The following is a 17,268-nucleotide window of genomic DNA, read 5'->3' as shown; positions in this document are numbered from 1 at the left end:
ATAGACAGGGGGATTGTGCGATAGACCTCCAGGCAGGAGCTGCGCTCCCGCGGAGCCATGTGTATCCTTTGTCACAGGAGGAGAAAGGGGCAATGGAGACATACATTGCCGAGTCTCTGAGACAGGGATACATACGGCCCTCCACTTCTCCCGCGTCCTCGAGCTTCTTTTTTGTGAAGAAAAATGATGGAGGTTTGCGTCCGTGTATTGATTACCGCGGTCTCAATCAGGTGACTGTGAAATATAGTTATCCACTCCCGCTGATTGCGACCATGACGGAGTCCTTACACGGGGTACGGTTCTTCACAAAATTGGACCTCAGGAGCGCATATAACTTGGTGCGCATTAGGGAGGGCGATGAGTGGAAGACAGCATTTAGTACTACCTCCGGCCATTACGAGTATCTCGTCATGCCATATGGTTTAATGAATGCTCCATCAGTCTTCCAATCTTTTGTAGATGAGATTTTCCGGGACATGCAGGCGCAGGGAGTAGTGGTGTACATAGATGATATTCTAGTGTACAGTTCTACTCGGGCCGAGCATGTAGCCCTGGTGCGCAGGGTATTGAGGAGACTGTTGGAGCATGACCTGTATGTCAAAGCCGATAAATGTCTGTTCTTTCAGGAGTCAGTCTCCTTTTTGGGTTACCAGTTGTCTGCGTCAGGGGTGAGAATAGAGGTTGACCGTGTGTCTGCCGTGCGTAATTGGCAAACCCCAACTACGGTTAAAGAGGTGCAGCGGTTCTTGGGTTTTGCGAATTACTACCGGAGGTTTATCCGGGGTTTTGGACAGGTGGCAGCTCCCATAACGTCTCTTCTGAAGGGGGGTCCTGTGCGCTTGCGGTGGTCGGCTGAGGCGGACAGGGCTTTTGGGAGACTGAAGGACCTGTTTACCTCGGCTCCAGTGCTGGCGCACCCGGATCCCACTTTACCCTTCCAAGTAGAGGTAGACGCGTCTGAGGCCGGTATCGGGGCAGTTCTTTCACAACGGTCCGGCACACCACCTAAACTCCGCCCCTGTGCTTTTTATTCTAAAAAGCTCAGTCCGGTGGAACGGAATTATGACGTAGGGGACAGGGAGCTGTTAGCCGTAGTACAGGCCCTAAAGGTGTGGAGGCATTGGCTTGAGGGGGCTCAACACCCTTTCCTCATTCTGACCGACCACCGTAACCTGGAATACATTCGGGCAGCTAGGAGACTGAATCCTCGCCAGGCTCGATGGACTATGTTTCTCGCCCGGTTTGTGTTCAAGATCACTTACATCCCTGGGTCCCAGAACGGGAAGGCAGATGCCCTGTCTCGGCGGTATGACACGGAGGAGAGGTGCGTGCAGCCCACTCCCATACTACCGGAGTCTTGTCTGGTTGCACCGGTGGTATGGGAGGTCGATGCGGAGATCGAGCGGGCATTACGCACCGACCCTAGCCCTCCACAGTGTCCGGTGGGTCGGACGTACGTCCCGCTCGAGGTCCGGGATCGGCTGATTTATTGGGCTCACACGTCACCCTCCTCTGGACATCCAGGTATTGGCCGGACAGTGCACTGCCTTAGTACAAAGTACTGGTGGCCAACGTTAGCCAGGGATGTGAGGATTTATGTCTCCTCCTGCTCAGTGTGTGCCCAGTGTAAGGCGCCCAGACACTTTCCCAGGGGTAAATTACAACCCCTGCCCGTTCCACAACGACCCTGGTCTCACCTCTCGGTGGATTTTGTTACCGACCTTCCCTCCTCACAAGGGAATACCACCATCCTGGTCGTTGTGGATCGGTTCTCGAAGGCCTGTCGTCTCCTTCCCATGCCGGGTCTTCCTACTGCCCTACAGACCGCTGAGGCTCTATTTACTCACGTCTTCCGGCATTACGGGGTACCCGAGGATATAGTGTCTGATCGAGGCCCCCAGTTTACCTCCAGAGTCTGGAGAGCCTTTATGGAACGGTTGGGGGTCTCGGTGAGCCTTACCTCGGGTTACCACCCGGAGAGTAATGGGCAGGTCGAACGAGTCAACCAGGATGTGGGTAGGTTTCTGAGGTCATATTGTCAGGGCCGGCCGGAGGAGTGGGCGAGATATGTGCCCTGGGCCGAGATGGCACAGAACTCTCTCCGCCACTCCTCCATTAGACTAACCCCTTTCCAGTGTGTGTTAGGGTACCAGCCGGTTCTGGCACCTTGGCATGAGAGCCAGATCGAGGCCCCTGCTGTGGATGAGTGGGTGCGGCGCTCGGAGGAGACGTGGAACGCTGCACACGTCCATCTGCAGCGAGCCATCCGTCGACAGAAGACGAGCGCCGACCTACACCGCAGTGAGGGGCCAGTGTACGCACCTGGAGATCGAGTCTGGCTCTCAACCAGAAACCTGCCCCTCCGCCTGCCCTGCCGGAAGCTGGGTCGGCGGTTTGTGGGGCCTTTTAAAGTCCTGAGGAGATTGAATGAGGTGTGTTACAGGTTACAACTTCCCATTGATTACAAGAATATTAACCCCTCGTTCCATGTGTCTCTCCTCAGGCCGGTGGTAGCTGGTCCACTCCAGGACTTTGAGATAGAAGAGACTCCTCCGCCCCCGTTGGACATCGAGGGGGCTCCGGCGTACACTGTTCGGACCATCCTAGATTCGAGACGCCGGATGGGGGGTCTCCAATATCTCGTGGAGTGGGAGGGGTACGGTCCGGAGGAGCGGTGCTGGGTGCCGAGGAGGGACATTCTGGACCCGTCCCTGCTGACCGAATTCCATCGTGGTCATCCTACGCGCCCTGCTCCGCGTCCTCCTGGTCGTCCCCGAGGCCGGGGGCGGCTCACGGCTGGGGCCGCGCGTCAAGGGGAGGGTACTGTCACGGTTTCGGCCGAGGCGGCCCCTCCTCCTTGTTCGGGCAGGTTTCGGCGGTCGTCGTCTCCGGAGTACTAGCTGCCACCGTTCTATGTTTCTTGTTTGATTGGTTTTGTCTGTTTGTCACACCTGTTTTGTGTTATGTCTCATTAAGCACCCTATTTAGTTCCTTGTTGTGAGTTTAGGTGTTGTGTGTAATTGTTCCCGTTGTCGTGTTGTTGCGTTACCCGTTTCGGTGCGCTAGTTGTAGCTTACCTCCTTATTTGTTAAGAAGAGAATTACGCACATGTTTAGTGCGCCCGTGTGTGTACGCCTGTGTGCGCTTTTCTCGCCTCCGGGCTGTTTTTTGGACTATATTTTGTGTGAACTACTAAAGTCTTTGTTGGACTTAATTTCTGCGTCCTGCGCCTGATTCCACACCACACCTACCTACAGCAACACTTGACAATCTCTCCTTTGAGACTTTCCAAAGATGCCTTACATCAACAGATGAGTTTGCTCATGGATAATTCCAGCTGTGTACAATCATTTCAAGTACTGACACAAACATCCAGACAAAAACATCCAGTAAGAAACTAACTTTCTGTAGACAATACAGTCAGAGAGGGTTGAATGACTCTGCAAAATGGGTTTGTGATAGTTCACATGTTTAGATTGGGAGTACAAGCACATCTTTTTTGTGCTGACATTAACATGAGAAGGGGGTGGGGTGTCAAAAGGTCATCCACTTTTAGAGGAAGAGAGAGATTACGTGAAATTATGAAATTTGTTGTATGGACCAAATTCTGAAGTGAAGTCTGATTGGTGTAAAAGTGTTACCACAAGCACGTAGTATAACTGTGAGTCAGGCTGACCAAACCCATCAGGTTTATAAGCATGGCCTACTCTGAGTATTTCAATATCCTAATCCCATGTTCACGAACGCTATTACTTGCCTCTGGTTTATTGATGAAAAATAATTTCTGATCTGAGCAACATAACAAGTGAGTAAATCTGTTTCTTTTTGTACAAACTGAGGATAATATCTCATGGAAATGTAGATGTCAACAGAAATATATAGTATTTAATTTTGAAATAGTGTTGTGAAATAAATGTACTTTTCCAGTCTTTTCACAGCTCACTACTATCAAAGTCAATTAATTATCTCAGTATGTTCTCACTTTTTCTCTAAAATGGTATTCATGAATGAAATTTGACCATTTTTTTCCACAGAGATAATAACCAGTGGCAATGGGGGACTGGTCATATCTTTCCAAGTTACTGGACAAGGTGCAGTCCCACTCAACGGCAATCGGAAAGATATGGATGAGCGTCCTGTTTATCTTCAGGATCCTGGTTCTGGGTGCAGCAGCAGACAGTGTGTGGGGAGACGAACAGTCTGATTTCTACTGCAACAACAAAGAACCTGGGTGTGAGAATGTGTGCTATGACTGGGCCTTCCCCATCTCACACATCCGTTTCTGGGTCATGCAGATCATCTTCGTCTCCACCCCAACTCTTCTATATCTAGGCCATGCCATGCATGTCATCCACCGGGAGGATAAGATGAGGGAGGCACAGCAGAGCCAGGTTGACAATGGCATGTTGAAGAGGCCCAAATACACAGATGACCGGGGGAAAATCAAAATCAAGGGAATTCTGCTGCGTAGCTACATGACCCAGTTGTTCTTTAAGATAGTGTTAGAGCTCGCTTTTATTGTGGGACAGTACTACTTATATGGGTTTGTCATGAAATCCATGTTCCTCTGTCAACAACAGCCCTGCTCCAGACTGGGTGCTGAGTGCTTCATGTCCCGTCCCACAGAGAAGACCATCTTCATCATCTTCATGCTGGTGGTGGGCTGCGTGTCTCTGTTGCTCAATGTGATCGAGGTGTTTTATTTGATTTGCATCAGAGTAAAACGTGGAACCAAGAAGCAATACCCACTGCATATAATCTCAGCTGAGAACCCAGTCACGCCATACAGTCCAGCATCAGAATGGCAAAGTAACCTGGATGGACATAAAGATTGCTCATCCCTTCACAACATCCAAAGAGAAGCTGAACTAATGGAGGAAAATAAAAACACTCCTTAGGTTTTCAATAGACTTCACTTGATGATATTCTGACCTGTGAATTTATGTAATCACATGCAATTAGTTGGCTACACTTCCAGTAAATTAGAGGAAAACAAATCATTACAGAGTGTATTGAGTTTTTGTTTGTCAAATAGATTACCTTGTTACTGAATGTTTTTCATATTACAGTTTGTTTCTATGCTGACACTGTGATGACTAATGTTTTGTAGGATATGCATATCTCTGTAAAAAAAAAACGTGAACGGAAACGTGAGATATAACTCACGGCCGCACATTCCCAGGGCATACACTAGATGGCAGCATAAACTTGGTGATTGAAATCACATTTTACCAGTGATCAGACTTTACATTTACATTTTAGTCATTTAGCAGACGCTCTTACCAGAGAATCTTACAGTTAGTGAGTGCATACATTTTCATACTGGCCCCTCGTGGGAATCGAACCCACAATCCTGGCATTGCAAGTGCCATGCTCTACCAACTGAGTTACACGGGACCAGAATAGGCTATAGTCTTATCTAAAGGTCTAGCTCTATGTTTATAAACACATGCAACACAAGTTACCTTTCATGTCAAAGTTCCATATTATTAGTGCAACATAAAATCGTTATGCGTCTTGATTCATTAATCTCATCATGATTAATGTTTGACACTTTTAGTCTGTCATTGCAGCTAACAAGAAAAGGTGATTGTCAAACATGTTTAGCAACTATCTTTGGGCTTTGATCTACATACAATGGATATCATTTTAATCAATTAAAACATACTCCTCAAATAGGCTACTGGTTTACAGATTGGCGCACAGGACCTATCAACGGAACGCTCTAGCATATCATATGCTGTAGACTTGGTCTCGGTGAAGCTATTAATTCATAGTGATCTGAAAAAGTTGCTGTTAATCTTGTTATTTAAAGAAAAGAAAATGTTCTATGACACAATTACATTTAAGTTAAAAAAAAGTACAGAAACCGAGCGTAAGGAGGTCTAAGGCTTGACGTACCGGTCAGGTGACTCCAAGCTTTTCTCTCCTTCGCTTCTTTTTTTCTCTCCTCCTAGCCTGTATGTGGACTGTTATAAGGCAAGGAAAGTTTGAAAAGTTCGTCTCAGTTTCTCTCTGGTCCCAAACTTGGATTTCAAGAAAGTGGTGACTGTTTTCAAGAAGTGACGGGGAAAGTCCCTAAGGGCTCTCTTCTTACTTCTCAGTAACTTTCCAGGTGAGCTTTGCGTTAAATTCAAGTGCCATTATTGATGTGAAGAAGTATTTGTGTATATATATATATATATATATATATATATATATATATATATATATATATATATATATATATATATATATATATATTTGCATATATATATTTGCAGAGAAACTAAATTGCTCAGAATCCAGACGCACTGTGCCAATACAGACACATTGCATTTCTATAGGCTATCTATCCGCTATAGTATGGTCCATAATATATACTTTAAAAAACGTTTTTAACAAGGAAAAGTTTAAATGATCCTCCAAGAGAGATTGAGCCATTGATTCATCTGTTTCTTTTGCTGTTTTCCTTTTATAATTTGGTGTGACCATTGCTTATGAGTAACCTGTGGCAAATGACTCTAAAAGCAGCATGTGATGTGAATGATTACAAGCTTATAGATAATTGTAACTGAACTGCTTATAAGCCGTAGACTGGAGATTGATTTGTTTTCTAAATGTAATCCTAACCAAGCATATTGACATGTTTTTTTATATTTATATTTTCCATATATTACATCTTAATGGAATATGATCGAATTGGGATCAGATTTGTGAAGTCCTTCCTTGCATCTGGGAAGCGCAGTTTAAAATCCTCTTCCACTGTAAGGAAATCTTGAGGTTGAACTGATGTACTTATTACAATCTTATAAATTGTGATATTCGCTCAACGTGTCATTTAATTGCTCTAATAACATCATTACAAGATCAGAGATCTCAAGCTTTAGTGGGTTTCTTACTCTAGATCAGCATTGTCCACATGGATGTTTTCTTCTTCTTCTTCAAGTCACAAAATGGTTCTGTTATATTAAATTGGCCTATAAATGACCCAGTGAAATTGATTTTAAACAAATCTTGAATTACAAATTATTTATTTGAAAAGGCTTTTATCATGGTACCATCATTGTTGAGTAAGAAGCAGTACTTAGATTGATGTGTGTTATTTTTCACTTTACTGTAGTCCTTTGAGAAGTGGGGCCACAAGTGAGAATAATTTAGATGTTTGGCAGGATTTTCCTGTGTGCTAAACATCAAAATTGTCATTCCTCATTCATTCACATATGGACTGTTTTCTACACAAAGTTAAACCTGCATGTGAAAGGTTGTTTGTGATGTGAAGTTGAAAACTCCAGTACAGTATGTCTACAGTATATGCAGTACATTATTAGCTAATTGAAGACACATGCTTTTGGTACACCCTCCTAGCAGATGGCTTCTACTTATCCATGTTTGTTCATTGTGCAGTCATTGTGCAGTACTGGCGTTGTTCAGAATTTTTATTAAAACGTTATTTGTGTTTACAAACTTGAATCTCATATGACATGCAGTGTGAGTTTAGTATCTGTGAGAGTTAGGTCTCTGTAGTAGAGCTAGGCAGGTCACTAATAAGCGCACAATGAACGGGGCCCTGTGCTGTAGTCTCAGAGCCCAGATGGACTGTCTGAGTGCGCTCCAGACACTCTTGGATCCTCACAGAGCTATTGGCCCAAGCAGGAGAGCCATTGGTCCCCAATCTGAGGCTTGCTCTGAGAGCAGAGAGCTATTAGGCCTTAGTGCAGACCACTAACTGCATAGGCTGTATAGGTAAAGTTTGTACTTGGATGTGGACGTTGGTTAAATTCAATCTCCAGCTTTTAGGACCGATATTTACTGAGGATGATACTTAATGAGAATAAAAATGATATGTCCAGGATAATCAGAATGCAAATAGATCTTGCATAATGAAGATCTTATAGTTATTTTCACAGCTGACTAGTAAATTAATGCATTTTGTGATGAACAGTGACTTTGTCTGAATCTGTGTGACATTTCTTTGAGACTTGGGTGTATTTGCATAACAATCCTTAGATTACACTGTATAACATAAATTAACATTGAGAAATGCTCACACACACGCTACTTGACATCTTTTAACAACTCGAATAAACATGAAACCATGTAGAAATAAGGCATGCGGACCAAATTAACAAACAATGGCTTGATGAGAAACAGGTCACATTTTTATAGCCTGCCGATGAAGGGGAAACAAATGTTTGTGCTTGTGTTTCACAAACCTGGGCTCTATCATCTACCATTATACTATTCACTTACTCAGTATTTTAAGAAGTACCATCAACACTGGTAGGACCACACAATGTGATTTTCCTCTCATCACTTCCAATAGGAAGACAATAGCCATCAAATTTACTCTCTGTATTGAAGATTCATTAAGCATAACGTAAGGGATTGACATCTTGTGGTCAATAAGACATTGTTCTTGTCCATCCAGAAATTTGATTTGTTCTGTTCGTCACTCCAGCCATGAAAGAGCCATCACAAGACTTGTAGTCTTTACACTTTTTCATAGAACGTTGAGATGTGTTTGATTAGAATCACAAATGTTACTTGAGATAGTGATATATAAGCATGTTTATAGGAATGTTTTTTATTTATTGCATTCAATTATTTTCTGTCTAATTGCAGCTAAAACTCCTTCATCATGGGTGACTGGAGTGCTTTGGGGAGGCTCCTGGACAAGGTACAGGCTTACTCCACGGCTGGAGGGAAGGTGTGGCTCTCTGTCCTCTTCATCTTCAGGATCCTGGTGCTGGGGACGGCTGTGGAGTCTGCCTGGGGGGACGAGCAGTCCGCCTTCAAGTGCAACACCCAGCAACCTGGTTGTGAGAACGTGTGTTATGACAAATCTTTTCCTATATCACATGTACGGTTCTGGGTGCTACAGATTATCTTTGTCTCGACGCCGACTCTTCTGTACCTTGCCCATGTGTTCTACCTGTTGCGAATAGAGCAGAAGATTAACCGCAAAGAGGAAGGGCTGAAAAACATCCAGAACGATGGAGGCGATGTGGACGTACCTCTGAAGAAGATTGAGTTAAAAAAGCTCAAGCATGGGCTGGAAGAGCATGGGAAGGTTAAGATGAAGGGAGCCCTCTTGAGAACCTACATATTCAGCATTTTCTTCAAGTCAATTTTTGAGGTGGGCTTCCTGGTCATACAGTGGTACATTTACGGCTTCAGCTTGGCTGCTGTCTACACCTGTGAGAGGTCCCCCTGCCCCCACAGAGTCGACTGTTTCCTCTCCCGACCTACTGAGAAAACTGTCTTCATCATCTTCATGCTGGTGGTCTCTCTGGTCTCCCTGCTTCTGAACGTCATTGAGCTCTTCTACGTGATGTTCAAGAGGATCAAGGACCGTGTGAAGGGGAAACAACCGCCCGTCCACTACCCTGGCACTGGGACGTTAAGCCCCACTCCCAAGGATCTGTCCACCACTAAGTATGCCTACTATAACGGCTGTTCCTCTCCCACTGCACCGCTGTCCCCCATGTCACCCCCAGGGTACAAGCTGGCCACTGGGGAGAGAACCAACTCCGTTCGCAACTACAACAAGCAAGCCAATGAGCAAAACTGGGCCAACTATAGCACGGAGCAGAACCGCCTGGGCCAGAATGGCAGCACCATCTCCAACTCCCATGCACAGGCCTTTGACTTTCCTGACGACACCCAGGAGAGTAAGAAACTGACCCCAGGGCACGAGCTGCAGCCGTTGGCCCTGATGGACCCTAGGCCCTGCAGTCGGGCCAGCAGTCACATGAGCAGTCGGCCGAGGCCAGATGATCTAGATGTCTAGCCCCCCAACCCCCCCCCCATCCCCCCCCCCCCCCCCCCCCCCCCCCCCCACCATTGGTGCCAGAGAACAGAGAGCTCAAGGAAGCATTCTCAAAGTGCTGAAGGGGGCGGGGCATAGCCCATTCACTGTCCTAGAGAATCTAGTCAATAAAGAGACATTCAAATACTTACACTGTTGGAGGTACTATACATGTATTGATGACTTTGAAACTAGTGGAGCTAAGAAGCTTTAAAAAGAAAACAACTAGTAGGCGAAGAACATGTGACCGTGTTCCGATAACTGTGCCCAACAGTCCCTCATTTCACTTTAGAAGAATATGCCTTGGCGATGTGTTTGGTTTAGTTATCATGTTTTTACCTGTAGGTTTCATTGTGCAGGATGGCATTTATTGTCATGAATCTTGCCCTGGAGGCAGCTCTGGAAAACACTGCACACTGCTGCTCATGCTCCAGGTGATTTTATTATAACAACGTTTTGACCGTTAGGTCTTCATCAGGCATCCATATCCCAGGTGGGGGTGGAAAAGTGGTCACTAGCTGGCACAGCCACAAAGTCAAACAATCTGATTTTGAACTTCTTACCTTAATCTTAACCACACTGCTAACCCTAATGCCTAACCCTAACCTTAAATTAAGACCAAAAAGCACTTTTTCTTTTCAAGCATTTTTACGATATAGCCAATTTTGACTTTGCAGCTGCTGGCCCATCTAGCGGAAATCGCTCAGTTCTGCCTCCAGGGCAAGATTCATGACAATAAACTTCAACCTGCTTCCACCATTTGGCCACACACAATGACATTCCATTTAGAAAGACTGCACATCAATATAATAGCAATGTGTATTTTTCCATGCCTTGGAAGTAGTTTGAAAAACACTTGGCTTATAAATCTCTGTCACACTCATCCTCTGTATGACTTCCAAGTCTGTCTTGTAAAATTGGGTTGTGAAAAGGATGCTCAATTTCATAAATAAATATGTATTTATTAGTATGCAGGACATCCACCACTAGAAAAAGATTGACTACTATCCAAGGTCATGTCCATATAAATGATATATTAAGTCACTACACCCAACTGCATATTTATTGATAATAATCAAAATTTCAGCAGTACAATTTTCTCAACAAATAAGAGGTTGATTTTATTATCTTGGACTGTCATTTCCTGATAAACTTTGAATTTATGTGGTGTCAGTTGATTTATTTTATGTTTGTTGTTTGGGGTTTTGTGGGGAAGAGGTTGTTGTCAGATGGTGGACTCTGTAATAGAAATACAGAGCAACAGTTTTTTATTGCTACATGTGTCTCGGAAGCATCTTTGAAAGAAAGGCTTTATATTTTTCTCATTTTAATGTGTGTGTTTTTTTTAAAATGTTGTTTCCTGTTGGATGGTAGAGGAGGGCAATAGAATGATTATTTGTGTTTTACCTTTTGAGTGAATTATTTTTTTTTCCAAACTCAATGTAATCATTGCTGCTTGAGAGATAGATATTTAGTACTGTAAATCAAGCTAACTGTGTCACAAATGTGAGTTTTTAGAAGACTGCTTATAGAGCCGGACTAATATTTAGTCAAATATATTAAAAGGTATATGCCAATGTAGCTCCACAACTACCAAACACTTGTAAATGGATTTTCAATTGGAAATGTTCATGTTTTTTTTCCGTTTTTCTCTCTCCAATTTCGCAATATATTATTTTGGTACTCAAACAGAGAGTTTCATGGGTTTTTCAGCTACAATGGTGTTTGCACTGAGATCTTGACTAGGGTGTAATATGATTTAAAAAGTGGCAAGTGTTTTCTGATATGCATGTTACTAATTTATTTTACAACACGAGGCAGAAATCACTACAGTACATTCAGACAGTGCTTTTGTTTGACCGCTGGTTTCAATGATCTTGAAAGGCTAAAGCGAAGGGCCTCCATACAGAGTACAAGACAAACTTGGGTGTACATTTGTTTGATAACGTGGTCAAATAACGCCATTCCATGGAAATCCACTGTTGTACAGTGTGTAAGTGCATGATAGCAAAAAACCTCATTAATCATATCTGTGAAAAGCTATTTTAACCCAATAAAGATTTTTTCTTTCTTAAGATTGTTTTCTTTCCAAGTCTGTTATCATATGCACCTCATTTTGCCTTTGTCCGTTTTGTTTGTCTAGTCCAGCCTCCTCAATAGGTATCAAACAGATCAATGTTATGGTTAAAATATACATTTGTCATGTTTTGAGACTACAGTAGCTCACACCTTCTTGTTTCATAGGAAACAAACCCTAAACAATGAATCATATATGTTAAAGTCGGATATTGAGAGAATGATAAGAGTTATTCAGTATTATGTACTGAAAATGCCTTGGAGACTTTGAAAATGTCATAATATGAAAAGACTCAGCGCTTTTCTCTTATCCAAGTTTCCTATTTAACCTTTCCACAAAGCTAAATAAAACCACATGTTTGGACCCAGTCTGTAGACCACATGTGGCTGGAGCAGAACGGAAAAAAGCTATACTTTGATCCCAATGCTAATTAATCTAGATTTTTAATTTAACAATGAGTTTTTATCAGGACTTTTAAACAAGATGTCACTGTAAGTACAACGGCCAACACAAAAATGGTTGAAACACACAACATTTCTACGAAAAATATGTATTACATAATGTATTGACATAACAGAAGATATCATAAAAATGAAGAACTGTGCCCAGAGTGTGAAAACTAACAGTACAGCAGTTTACCTAATTAAGATAAAGTTTTCTTCAAATGTGGATTCTCTATGTGAGTGAAGCAAAGACATGACCCCTGATACCATGGAGTACTAAATGTTAGAAATAGTACATTAGCAAAACTGTATCACAGAATTTTCTAATTTAAAATGGTAGTCTTAGTACATTTTAAAGCATTCAGAAGGTGATGGAAAACAAAATGCGATTCTACAACTTCTGGCTCTCTAGTGCAGATGCTAACCACATGAATACTTAATAAATGTCAAATAAAGTCCTGTGACTGTAACTGCACGGTGCAGTGGTCAGGTTAGAGAGTCTGCGTTTTACTGTGTTTGTGCATGTTTATTTTTAGACAATAAGGATTCAAAAGAGGACAGCTTTCATTTCTCCAAAGACTACTGGAAACCTTAATGTCTGAGTTACATTTCCGCTGTCTGTACAACCGCTCAGACCACAAGGCCAGGGCGGGGCTACCAATACATGGTAAAGCTGCTAACCTTAACTAAAAGTACTAGATCAACTTTTCATCATGACGTCATCCCAGAGCTAACAGAAACAGATGGTGCCTTGTGTAGACTTCTCATCACACAATAAGCTTTTAAAAGTTATGTATTCCTTTTATCTTGTCAGTGGGGTGGAAAATAGTTTTATTAGGCATCTTTGACAGATTGACCATTCCCTGTCCTCTAAAGGAAAGGCAGCTTGCAAAACTACAGATAAATGAGTAGCACAACACATCAAAAGTGAGTTAAACTATCTACTGTATATGATAGATATATCATTCACCTCTCGCTGCAAAGTGTATTAGGAACTGAATGCTAGACCATTAGCGTCACTAACTTGGACCTAATTGCTGTTTTTTTTAATGCCTTTCAGTTTCCCACCTCTTGTTAGTACAAAGCTGTGGATACGTAAGACAGACTTGACCCTATTTACTTTGTGGTTACCATTACTGGGTCAGCTAACCAACTTTGACAAGCAGTTCTGGCAAAATCACTGCATGGAAATATCCCACCTGGTGCTAGCTGGAAGCGGCCGGGATTATTGATGAAACAGAACATCATATTTCATCCCTTCAAGCAGGTCAGACTCAAATAGAGCATGGAGAGTAAGGATAAACCCAGCCATTCCACATGTGTGTGGGAAAAAATGTGGGAGATCTCATATGATTCAGTGGAAACTATAGTCAGTGTGTGTGCTACCTGTGTATTGTATCCGGATCTTCTTTACTGGGCAGCTCCACAGTGAGTGCGGATATCATGCTCAGTCATGTTTCCTGAGCTGTCTACACGCTCCCAACTGTTTATATAAGCATAAGTAAAGGAAAACAATCGGATACTTCCAATTTTAAATGGCAAGAGTAGCAGATCTCACATGGCGTCTCAGCTTTCTTTGCGGTTACAAATTGAATTCATACCCAATTCATTTTCTTCACATTTTGCCACTGCTGGACGGAGGCCATCAAACTGTGGTTATATTAAACACGGGAAAGCTGCTCCAAGCATTTCAAATGAACACGAGGACTTGCGCTGAGTCAAAGTAAGTTTGTGCTAATGTAGGTTAACTGTTAGTTAGACAAGCACACAACACCATGCCCAATCCATTAGGGATGTGCCCTGGAAGTGTCCATAATAACTGAAGCTTTAGCAGGATGTCTGTGCTGAAATGTGAGGTGCCAGAGCATGGGAGCATATGACCCTAGGGTTTCCTCCCATGGAAAAGGACCCAAAAACACAAGGTATACAGATCTGTATCTGAACTATGTGTTTATATTGGTAAATTGTTTAATGAACTGACATAATAAGAAAAGTTGAATAATTGTGGAAACTTTTAACCAGATTACCAATCACTGAAAGCTAAAAGCATTCTTTGGGGGTTCTTATCCTAGTATCAGCCATAAAACATCACTTCATTAAACTTAAAGGCCCAGTGTAGTAAAAAAGAAGAAGTTTTCCTGTGTTTTATGTATTTGTATATATTTTTCCACACTATGAGTTTGGAATAATACTGTGAAATTGTGAAAATGATGATAATGCCCTTTTAGTGTAAGAGCTTTTTAAAATGAGCGCCTGAAATTTCAGCCTCTTTTAGTGGGATGCTTTGGCCTGCTTGGTGACATCACCAGGCGGTAAATTAGAGACCAATAATAAAGAGAGTTCCAAACCTCTCTGCCAATAACAGCTAGTTTTCAGTTTTCCCCTCCCCACTCAGACCACTCCTAGCTAAATTCTTGCTTGAGAAATTGCTCTTTGCTAAGAAGATATTTTAGTTTCTTTTGACCATTTTAATTGAAAACAATCGCAGTAAGGTACTTAATTGTTACCCAGAAATGATTTGATATTGAGATAAAAAAGGATGAATTGGTCCTTTTTTAGCTTTCCATTAGATACAGGACCCACATGCACACACACACACACACACACACACACACACACACACACACACACACACACACACACACACACACACACACACACACACACACACACACACACACACACACACACACACACACACACACACACACACAGACAGACAAAGCAAATTCATATTTTTATGTGCCTTTATTTCAAGGCACATAAACCACTGATTGCAAAAAGCTGTGTCCCAGACATTTTTGCTTTTGAAGTCTGTGAGCAGCACATGAGGCATATGGTTCATGAGCTTCCTTGTCCCACACAACTGGAGCCTGAGGCAGGGAGAGACACAGCGAAGGAAGCACTGAGCACAAAAACAGGGTCTCTGAACAGATTGTGGTAAAGTGCAGGGGCAGGTAACTACAGTACAGTGGCTTCTGTAACTTGAAAGGTGTCCAAGTTAATCTAAGTATTAGAAGCCAGTTCAAGCCACTGCCTATGAAAGAAGACACTTGGATTTAGATGGATGCGATTGCAGTGCTATGCAGTGGTCTAAGGCTGTGCCACTAGAGATCCTGGTTCGAATCCAGGCTCTGTCGCAGCCGGCCGCGACCGGGAGACTCATGGGCGGCGCACAATTGGCCCAGCGTCGTCCAGGGTAGGGGAGGGAAAGGCCGGCAGGGATGTAGCTCTGTTGATAGTGCATTGCGTTTGCAACGCCAGGGTTGTGGGTTCGATTCCCACGGGGGGCCAGTATGAAAAAAATATAAAATATGTATTCACTAACTGTAAGTCGCTCTGGATAAGAGCGTCTGCTAAATGACGTAAATGTAAATGTAATAAAATTGATAAGGCTAAAATGACAGCTTTTTGTTCTCTGAAAGGTCATAATAAAAAATGTATGTAGCATGCATACAAATACAACAGCTAATTGTACTGGCACACAAAATATTTCCACATCTCACTAAGTAATGTTCTGTGTATGTTCTTCCACATCAGCAGCCACTAACAATGCAGCCTGGTCGGTGCGTAGGTAATTCTGGTTAGTCTATATTTGGCCAGTTGGGTCTTGGTTTTCCATGGCAAGATCCAAATCTCGAAAATCAAGCCAGGAGTATTCTAAGAATGCAGAGTCCTACATTATATTTCACATACCTAATATGCTTGTGATTGAATCACTTGCACAAGATTCTTTTAGCAGTGCTGTACATATTCGCCATAGCCATAATTTCATTGGGAGAGGTCTGTAAGCAGTTATACGCTTGCTCTCGCAGAGGGAACAGAGTGAAATAACCAGAGGTAATGTGTGATGAATGGCTCAGACAGTCACTGGGTAAGGCCCAAAGTCAACCTCTCACTTGCGTAACAAAATGAATGTAGCCATTGGGTTCAAGATCCTACAGTACATACACCACCTGGCCTCTCGTGCAAATGAAAGGAAACAAGACCCCCCAAATGGTAGTAACATATTATTTGTATTCCCAAAGCAAGTGATAAGTTGGATGGCTGTAGTGTAGACAGTAGGAGGAGGACAGAGCAGAACAGACTGCCCAGTGGAAACTGTTACTCACTGTAAACTGATTCAAATCTCCTTTAGGAAAAAAAACTGTTTCTGATTATAATTACCCACTGGGCTCACACTGGTTGAATCAACGTTGTTTCCATGTCATTTCAATTAAATTACATTGAACGAACGTGGAATAGATGTTGAATTGACGTCTGTGCCCAGTGGGTATGTTGTGATTGATAATCAGAACCAGTTAAATCTGGTGTTTAAGCTAAATCTGGATTTGCACTCGTAGCAATAGCTAAAGCTTACCTGACCCTAATGACTACAGTCCTCAGTTTGCCACAGTATCCATCACCACAGTAGCCTATATCACAAGGTACAATTCACAATCCCTTTGCAATTACACCAAGAATGCAAACCCTTAAACCCTTGACATGTATGTTTGTTTTCATATTACTCTTTGATAATTTTTCAGAACATGGTTGTTAGTTACTAGATCCAGTAGATTAGTGAGGACTGCTGGCTCCAAATGACTTTCAGAGGCCATTACAACAGGCTGGGTATAACATAGCACCCCTTTAACAGCCACGGACATATTCAACAAACAAGTTGAAGAACATCATTTGTGAGCTATTCTCGCAATTTAAGGCTATGTACATGAGACGCCGATTATGTCGAAGATTATTGAGGCAGGGAGGACTGTGTGGTGTGTGATTACTTACTGAACTATGCCGTATGTCGAAACACATACAGTAACTTTGTCTGACAAATTGTTGTTTTAAAGTAAAAATACTTAAAGTTCCATTACTTTGCCTTAGGATCTTAGGCTCCCCACTCTTACTGGGCATCTGAAACACACATGAGGGATGCAGTCTCTACTTTTTCCTCTCTCTTTTGAATAGGTAGA

General features: G+C 42.8%; 2 protein-coding genes across 2 annotated transcripts; both read left to right on the top strand.

Annotated features, from left to right (window-relative positions):
• The first annotated feature begins 2,914 nt into the window (after positions 1 to 2,914).
• On the top strand, positions 2,915 to 6,151 carry LOC311108472 (gap junction Cx32.2 protein-like). Its single transcript, XM_084151100.1, has 2 exons — positions 2,915 to 3,805; positions 4,035 to 6,151. The coding sequence occupies exon 2, from the start codon at positions 4,053 to 4,055 to the stop codon at positions 4,896 to 4,898; it is 846 nt and encodes a 281-aa protein (XP_084007226.1). The 5' UTR covers positions 2,915 to 3,805; positions 4,035 to 4,052; the 3' UTR covers positions 4,899 to 6,151.
• Positions 6,033 to 9,772, top strand: LOC311108469 (gap junction alpha-1 protein; the record flags this gene model as incomplete). Its single annotated transcript, XM_084151096.1, has 2 exons — positions 6,033 to 6,115; positions 8,605 to 9,772. Exon 2 carries the CDS (start codon positions 8,621 to 8,623, stop codon positions 9,770 to 9,772), a length of 1,152 nt encoding a protein of 383 aa, XP_084007222.1. The 5' UTR covers positions 6,033 to 6,115; positions 8,605 to 8,620.
• Positions 9,773 to 17,268: the final 7,496 nt, after the last annotated feature.

Source organism: Coregonus lavaretus (assembly GCF_964263955.1).
Source record: "Coregonus lavaretus genome assembly, chromosome: 33".
Classification (NCBI taxonomy): Eukaryota; Metazoa; Chordata; class Actinopteri; order Salmoniformes; family Salmonidae; genus Coregonus; species Coregonus lavaretus.
The sequence above is the reverse complement of the archived record's forward strand: the minus strand, read 5'-3'. Positions and strand labels throughout refer to the sequence as shown.

Bases quoted from the DNA above. Each gene is read 5' to 3' on its own strand.
- LOC311108472 (XM_084151100.1), top strand. From the start codon at position 4,053: ATGGGGGACTGGTCATATCTTTCCAAGTTACTGGACAAGGTGCAGTCC.